Consider the following 8928-nt stretch of genomic DNA (forward strand, 5'->3'; position numbering starts at 1 on the left):
AAAAAAAAAACTACATCTGCATGTGTGAAACCGGGGCAGGCAGCTGCTGCTGTAGCCTTGGCATTATAAAGCATTTGCAGGCAGGAAAAAGCCAGAGGGAGACACTGCATCAAAAAAAAAAAAAAAAAAAAAAAAAAAAAAAAGAGGGGGGAGTTAGAAAAAAAAGGGGGGGGGTGGGGAGGGTGGTGGATGAGATTATATGGAAATGGGTGAGGAAGAAACAGATAAGGGAGGCAAACAGAGGTGAAGTGGGAGGGGCTAAGAATCTGAGGCTGTAGCAACATCTGTTCTAGGTCTGTACCGAGTACTAACCCTAACTACTAACTTTTTTTTTTACTACCTGGGTCGTTTTGTTCCCTGTGTGTCTGTTTCTGTATGACATCATCGGTTCATTTTTGACCACAACAACAGTGGTTCCCAAACTATGGTAAACATACTAGGTACATGTGGGCTCCCTCTAGTGGAAAGCTGGGGAATCTGACTCTGATTTAGGGTCGTTACATAACTCATTTAGTTTAATCTCACTTGCTAAATATAATGTATAATTAGATAATCAAAAAAATGAATAATAAGTAAATAAATAAATATAATGTTGTCTTCAGAGTTAGTTCAGCTGTTAGTTGGTTCAGCTGAATGCTGTAGAACTGAGCTGCTCTACTTTAACATCTCTCTGTTAACTGTGGCCATTACTACACAGTTAGCAGGTGAACTGCTGTGATAAAGTGAAATTCATTTGCTTTCGTTTTTAAAAACATAACTCAGCAAAGAATGAACGATGAAGGAATGAGAAGCAGGGAAAAAGTGAAACAGGTGATGACGTCACCAAGTACAGGCACATAAAAAAAACATCACAGTTGTTTTTGTTCATAAACAGCCATTTCACATCATTATCTGCTGTGTTAGTGCAATCATCACTGATAATTAGGTAACAAACGCCCAATTAGTTCAACTGAGACATGCTTATATTCATTTGATTCATTTAATCTCAGCGTCTCTGACTGTATATAAACTATATGTATGTATATATATTCATTTATATACATATTTTGAAACTCACTTAATTGATTCAAAGATAATAAAAAATGACCAACAGACAGTAATTAAACGAATCAGTGAAAACTTGCAGGAAAACTGAACTAAAGGCCAGACAGAGAGAAGGAGCAGCAGGAGCAGCAGGAGGAGCAGGAGAAAGGAGAGTTTCTCTGAAGTGTTAAAAGAGACTTGTTAAATCTCAACTGTGTCCAGTGTGTTGATAATAAAAGAAGACATGATATTAAATCACAGGTCGTCTGGAAACGTCTGGTTCTGATAGAACAGACCAACGGATCCTGTCAACGTGAAAGCATTTGATCCCCAGGACGTTGATGGTGAAACCTGAACACACTGGACTAGGACCAGGAAACTACTACGACCTGAAGAGTCATTTAAACTAATAGATGGATCAAACAAACGTTCAACTCCATCTTCTTTAACATTTCAGAAAAGCACAGCTGGTTAAGAGCACAGACATAAGAGGACTGGAAAAAAAACAAAACAAAAAAAGACATTTCCAACCAAATAGAAGTCTGAGCAGAACAGAACAGATCCAAAGCTGAAACCAAGCCACATCGCAGAACCTCAACACCAGACATGCAGGTTCGATGGCCGCAGCGTCGCTGAATCGTTTCCTGCACTGATTAGGTTGACATCTCATGCCGATCATGAACAGACAGAATCAGATCAGACAACTACCGTCAGGCACGGAGCTACCACCAAGCCCACCACTGCACAGCAACTGATTAGTTCAAGCCCAGAGTCACGGTACCTACCTGAGCGCCGGGACCAGAACTGTGGCCTCAGTTACCGTTAATACTGGAAAACACACGGTCGCAGGTTCGTGACTGAGCAGATGGTTAAACACGGTGTCTGGGGTTTTTTTACAGGGTTCAACCGTTTTACACTGTCAAACTGCAAATTTATATGTATTCACAGGGTCGACAGAAAAAAATAAATAATGAAATGCATGATATGATATAGTCAACATTTATATGTATTCACAGGGTCGACAAAAAAAAAAAAAAATGAAATGCATGATATGATATAGTCAATAAAGGAAACACAGAGCAATGAAAATAAAAAAAACTAAATGAATCCCATTCTCAAACCTCTGTCTGAAATAATATGATTTAAAAAAAAATTTAATTAATTGTGAGCGCAATCAATCACAATTAACCGTGATAGATCAACGTTCCTAAATACAAATCAATGACCAGACGACAACAGACGGACTTCTCACCTGTTTTTAATCTGCCTGTAAATTTTAAGATGGAAAAATGTCACGAAAATATCCAGAAGTAAAACTCAAAATTTAGCTTGCTTAACTGAACTTATTTACTACTCCACAAAACATATGGTAGGATCTGAGATGGGATTAAAATCTGAAAGTGCTTTGGTGAAAGGAAGTGAAAAAAAAAGCTTAAGTTGAAAAAATAATATATTCAATTTATTAAAAAAATAAATTTAGGAAATGGACTATTGTGGTTAAGAGGAAATTCTGACAGCCCTAATTTGGTCCGACTTTCATTGTAGAATATTTCAACACAGTGTCGTGTGTGATATGAAGAAATAAAACAAACTATTCCAGTGAACACCAACCTCTTCTTCTCTCCTCCGGGGCTTCTGGGTAGCGCCTCAATCTCCATGGATTCAAAGGCAGAGGCAGCTGACGGCGTGACCACAGGAATACTGGACCAGGCACCGCGACTGACGGACACCTGCAGGTGGCAGTACAGGAGTTCAAGATGGTGTTGTGCAGGACCAGAGGTGAAATAAAGTTAAATTAGAAGAAAAAAAAAACTCATTTCTTTGAGCTTCACTTCTGTCCTCACCTTGTTGTTTTTGGAGTTGACGCCGTCACCAGAGGAGAAAACTCTGAGGAGGGAGGGACAAATAAAGTCAATATAACTGAAGTGGATTCAGATATTAGATTTAGAAATATTTTAGTGTAAAACAGAGCAAGAAAGTGTACTGATCAGCAAGAAGTGTAAAGGGTAAAATGATGTCCACTGTGATGAAAGGAATGTCAGTCTTCACACTGCTTCGAGTCATCAGGTCACATGACAGCCTACCGGAGTGACACCGTGTGTGTAACATTCACTGACAGAGAGCTAGCTGTAGCTAAAATAGCTGGAGTTAGCTGTGCATCTGTGTTTGTAGTTGTACAATGACGACGACTTCTTCTCTTAAAAAATGTAGAAAATAAATAAAACAGAAACAAGTGATTTGTTGCCATTCTCTCTATGTAAGAAGACTCTCAGACTCTTCTCTCCTCGATTTGTGAGCTCCACGTTCACTTTGTTTGTGTGCCACCCCTCCCTCACAAAAGTGAGAAAAAAAAAAGTGAAGCAGAAATTTTACTCACTCTTGTGGATGAAATGGTCCTGAAAAAACACAGAGAACAGATAGTGGTTTTTACAGAGAACTTCTTAGTTTTGACATGTTAACGTGTGTTTTCATGTCCAGATTCTTTAATATAGTTTTCTGACTCAAATTAAATATCTTGGTGAACTGTCGTTGATGTGCGTTAAGGTTGACCTCACCTCTGTTCTGCATGGTTCTCCTGGAGTAGCGTCGACTGGGCCTTCTCTCAAAGGTGGCAGAGCGCCGGGCTTTGTTGGCCTTGGTGGTCTGGTACTCCGTCTTTCCACTGGTACCAGGTCAACAGAAAACATGAAAAAAAAATATATATAAAATTCCAATCCTGCATAAATATTTGTAGAGTGTAGGGTTGTTATGTTTGTTTATGTTTTTTTTAACCCAATCAGTTCAAACACAGAACACCGTGTGACGACCTCCCGCTGAACCCTCGACCTACTCGCGTAATAACTTCCTGTTAACAACCAGCCCTGTAACCTCTCGGTTAAATCCTGCCAATTCTTATCCAAACAGATAAAGTTTAAACACACAAGAGAAGAGACGTGTTCACTGCTGCAGTCTGTTGACGCTGAGCCGCAGTTTAAAGATCAGACCACACACACAGAAGAAAAAAAAACAACTCTGAATAAATAAATGAAACAAAAACATTGGTTTGATAATATCGGCCGCCCCATAGTACCATATTATGTAACTGTATGTATCTGTAAGAATCATTATTGGTTTTTTTCTCTGATAACACGATGTCTGTGTTTCACCAAATGATGTGCGCCCTAAAATCTGGTAACGCTATGTCTGTGTTTCGCCAAATGATGTAGATGTAACACTAGATGGCAGCATTGCAGCTCATTTAATTCATCTCATACTGATACAGTGGTATCAGTATATACAGTATATACAGTATACAGTATCGGTATCAGTTTATATATATCTCTGTCACTCACCTGTATCTGAAGCGTGATCCCATGCGGATGAATCCGGAGCGTGCTGAGTTCTTCTGCACAGGTCCCCTCAGCCTGAAGAACGCGTGGTGCTCCACCGCACACTTCCACAGGTGCTTACAGGCCTTGGGATGATCCATCCTGAAGACAAACGTGTGCTCCTGCTCCTTCCCCTGAGAGAAGGTTTGTCAGATGAGAACGTGCCGCAAAAATAAGGTCCATGTGATGAAAGTGAGTCATGTTAAGTCTACGGGCAAAAAAAATGTCCGCTGCCCCCCCGTTTATAATTTTTACATTACATGTCAAGCGTATTTTATATATTAGTTTATCTATTCTTGTGGGGACATGTTGGAAAAAATACTTTTGTGGTGCGGACACTTTTGAATATGAATCAGGTTATAGACAGAGACAGATATGCATAATATATATACACATATATACATACTGCATACATATACATATATACTGTACATATATACATATACCCATATATACATATACATACATATATACACATATACATATATATACACATATTCGTACATATACAAATATATACAGGTGTGACTATGTGAAGCCCTCACAACTCCAAAAAACCAGGGTAAGTTTGAGAGAGACAGGTATCGTATAAAAACCGTGTCTAATCGTATATATTTGAATTCAAATACTGTACATTATATACTGTAATTTCCTGTCACAACATGAAAAAAAAAGATGGACATAACTGCACCAGACAACAATGCTGAGGCTTGAACGTTGTGTGTGTGTGTGTGTGTAAGAGAACAGTGCATACCAGGAATACCAGAGGGGGCAGGCTTCTTTATTAACCTGCTCTTTATTAAACCTCCAGGATGAGCATAAAGTTTCTCATTCTTTTCTCATATTCAGCCTCTGGGTACTAACAAAGAATCAAGTCTTGTTTTCCTTTTCACTGCAGAACCAACTGATTTAAAGGGTCAGTCCATTTTATATAAAAGGATTCTTTGTTGCCAAGGAGGCAAAGTCTTGATGTTAGTTTTACTTTTGGTTAAAAAAAAAAAAATACTACATCAGTATTGAATGTTCTGTGTTACAGGTGGGTCCAAAGGACAAAATATGGAGGACACATTTTCTAGATTCCAGGGTTGGTTGGTTGGTTGGTGTGTGCATGTGTGTGTGTGCGGGTGTGTCTACACACCTGGTCGTCATCCTCCACAACCACCAGTGTTAGTTTGCTCTTCTTGAAATCTAGTCGAGTGATTTTGGGCCTGAAACAAACAAAAACAACCATTACAAAATGTAAATATATCAGAAAAAAATAGAATACTGTGTTAACATTGAGCAGATAAAGCAGTGGTCATCAACAGGCGGCCTGTGGGCCAAATCAAGCCCACTGAAAAGTCCACTCTGGCCCATGACTGGACTCCAAAATAAACATCAAATAATAATTCTTAGATAAAAATTCAATCTTCATTTCATGTTATTTGAGGGTCCGGCCCCCGAGGTGTCAAGAACATCGACCAGAATACTGCAAAAAATATTGTCCAGTAAGTACAGCAACAATAACTGTGTGAGGGAGAGGTAAAAGAGTCCAGTGGCTCCAGGCAGAAGTCATTTCCTGTGCTGCTCAGTAGTTCATTTTTGTTGAAATAAATCTCTGACTCCAGCTGCTCGTCTGTCTGACCGACACGTCATGAAGTCGAACGCTGTCACCCTCAGAACTTTGACAGCGTTTTCTCTCTGACAAAAGGGTTACATTCAAAATTCCATCTCAAAATAACGTAATTACAAATCCCTACCAGAAGAAGAGTCCGATCTTTGTCTGTCCTTCAAACACCAGAACTCCAGTGGGCGTCAGACCCAGACTATACTCGTTACCGTCTCTGGCCTGCAGGGCGGATGCAGACAGGAAGTCGACAGAAATATTATCAAAATGAAGACAATATATAAATATACACATACACTATATATACACACAAACACATATATGTATATACAAATATATATATATATAATAAATAACACAATGTTGAAAATTCCTCTCTTTCTGTAATAAATTAACAAAGTTGGAAGGTCTAACTCATTAGCAATCAAGCTAAGGCTAGTGGACGGTGCAGTTACCTGGACCATGTGCATGTCCACCCCGTACATTTCAAGCCACTTGGCTTTGTTCAGGTAGTTAATCTCTGCTTGAGCCGGAGTCTGACCCCTGCAGGAGAGAAAGGCAACAGTTAAATTTACGAAGGATTTTCATTAACAAAAGTCACTGAATCTGTTCAATCTGATGAGAAATGAAGGGACGTTTGTCCTTGTACTTGTACAGCAGTCAGTACTGTAGTACTTGTACTGCAGTAAAACCCTCACCTGCAGTCCTTCCATGTGTTGTATATCGCCAGCTCCATATCTTCTGTTTGGTTGGGGACGAAGCGGAACTCTGTGACCAGGTCCAGATTATGGTCTAACGGGTCACAGTCTCCGAGCTCAGCTGAAAAAAAACAAACGGACAAACAAACCAATCAGTTTAAGGACTGGTGCCGACGGGTCACATGACATTTTTAACAACAGATGAATCTGGACTGCAGGCCGTCACTTAACATCACGCGCATGGAATAAGTGGTTAGCACGCCTGCCTAGTGTGAAGAAAGCGCTGGGTTCAACTCCCAGGGGAACCACATAGTTGAATGAAGTTGATTTTTATTTTAAAATGTAAAACTTGACGCTATTCATCTGCATATTTACTCTCAACTCATGAACATGACCGACCACAGATGCGGTGCCTAATAAAGCAGTGGAAGGTAATGGAAAATCTTATGAACACAATGGAGAAAAAAATAAAAAAAAGCTCTCCGTCTGTGACACGGTACCTAAGCTTTGTGTTAACGTCAGGAACTGACGTGTCAAAAGGTCACTGATTTTATCAGGCACAAAAACAAAACAAAAAACCAGGAGAACAGAAGTCTGTGGCAGGAAAGAAAACACCAGTCATTTCTCTGATAAGAACGAGAACAGGACAAAATGAAAGAGCTTATCTCCAACACTGCAGTGTGAAGATTAGAATTTGAAGAGAAAAATGATGGGATGGCAGCTCTTCACTCAAGGCTAATCACGTTCTGAGCCGTTTCAGATTACAGAGGAGGAAAGATCAGTTCATCCTGTCCCTGTACCTGTCCCTGTCCCTGTCCCAGGACCTGAGCCACATGTTTGTAAAAAGGAAAACAAAGAAGAAAAACCTAACTAGTGTAAAAAGAAAAAAAAAGAGAGAGAGAAGTTGGAGGGGAAGTGGATTATGGGGCCTCTGCAGAGGAGGGGGCACTAATGAGCTGGCATTTACCCCAAACTAAATGTGGGGACATTCGTTGGGGGGAAAAAACTGGACACCGTCTTTCTGGGGACATTTTGCAGATTGGAATTTTGAGTTTGGAGATTTATTTTGGATCAGAATCATTTGTTTGTAACTGGGGGGAGAGAATGCACTAAGTCGTATGAAGTGCTCACAAAACAACAAAACCAGTGTGTGGGTGAGAGAGAAAGAGAGAGAGGGAGAGAGACAATAAAACCCAACTGACTGAGCCTTTGTTTCGCTGAAACTTTCAGGTGAAAAATATAAAATAAATAAACTGTTCTCTTTATTGAATAATGGCTACAGTTGGAAACATTTCTTCTGTAGACTGAAACCAGGTCACGACCCCTATGTTTGTCTGGCTAAGGACTAAAAAAGGATCTCTTTAAAAAATATTTTTTTGGTTTTGGAAAAGGAAGAAATTCTGATGGACCCAGATCAGGACCTGAACCAAAGCTCCATTCAAGTTTGGTTAAAATTCAATGTCTGCTCTGAATTGTTAATGTATTGTTACTGCATGATGATGATGATGAAACGGTCACTCGTCTCACACTTCAGACCGTTCTGTAATTTTGGACACGCCCACAAGTGAGTCATTAAAAGGACTCGTGTTAATGAATGACTAAAACCACGGTGTACCTGCGGCGTCTTACCCTGTAGTGAGAAGGCGGCCAACTCCACCGCTGTGTCAAACTCACATTCTAACCTGGAATGGAAAATGGTAAAAAGATGTCAAGGAAAATGTCATCAAACTAATTATTTATATTCATCTTTCAAGTTTTTGAAAAGCCTCCATCACAGTACTGCGTACCCACAGTATTTTACAACTGTTTGAAAGACTAAAGAAATAGACCAACAAAATACACCACTGCCGTGACAACACCTCGTCTACAGAAACCTCATGGATTAGGAAACGTCTGTAATTGTCATTGCAAAACACAGCAGTTCAGTTAACAACAACATCAGGCTCGCCTGGAAAATGCGAGCCTGATGTTGTTGGAAAATGCAACAACATTTTCCAACAACACCTGGAAAATGCTGGACACAAGATGAAGAAAAACAGAAATCTAAAATAAATAATATATATACATATGAAATTGATCCAAAATTAATAAATGTTTTTTAAAAAAAAACTTGTTTCTTTCCTCTTCATGGATTAGATTGACTACAGTAGAAAAAAATTTAAAAATTACTTACTTTCCACTGAGGACGTCCTGTTTCAGCTGCAACACAAACAGGTATCTACGAGGAAAACAA

General features: G+C 39.5%; 1 protein-coding gene across 2 annotated transcripts in view; it reads right to left on the reverse strand.

Annotated features, from left to right (window-relative positions):
* epb41l5 (erythrocyte membrane protein band 4.1 like 5) overlaps nucleotides 1-8928 on the reverse strand; it is a 25499-nt gene that overhangs the window by 10812 nt on the left and 5759 nt on the right. For both annotated transcript variants that reach the window (XM_025063673.1, XM_017040108.2), the window contains exons 6-16: nucleotides 8869-8913; nucleotides 8325-8377; nucleotides 6696-6816; nucleotides 6453-6540; nucleotides 6131-6219; nucleotides 5530-5599; nucleotides 4356-4525; nucleotides 3579-3685; nucleotides 3401-3419; nucleotides 2868-2910; nucleotides 2635-2753 (exon numbers count right to left, since the gene is read on the reverse strand). In XM_025063673.1, coding sequence (XP_024919441.1) covers nucleotides 2635-2753; nucleotides 2868-2910; nucleotides 3401-3419; nucleotides 3579-3685; nucleotides 4356-4525; nucleotides 5530-5599; nucleotides 6131-6219; nucleotides 6453-6540; nucleotides 6696-6816; nucleotides 8325-8377; nucleotides 8869-8913 — 924 coding nt within the window. The remainder of the gene's footprint in view (nucleotides 1-2634; nucleotides 2754-2867; nucleotides 2911-3400; nucleotides 3420-3578; nucleotides 3686-4355; nucleotides 4526-5529; nucleotides 5600-6130; nucleotides 6220-6452; nucleotides 6541-6695; nucleotides 6817-8324; nucleotides 8378-8868; nucleotides 8914-8928) is intronic.

The sequence above is a fragment of the Cynoglossus semilaevis genome, chromosome 16 (genome assembly GCF_000523025.1).
Source record: "Cynoglossus semilaevis isolate Cse_v1.0 chromosome 16, Cse_v1.0, whole genome shotgun sequence".
In the NCBI taxonomy this organism is placed as follows: domain Eukaryota; kingdom Metazoa; phylum Chordata; class Actinopteri; order Pleuronectiformes; family Cynoglossidae; genus Cynoglossus; species Cynoglossus semilaevis.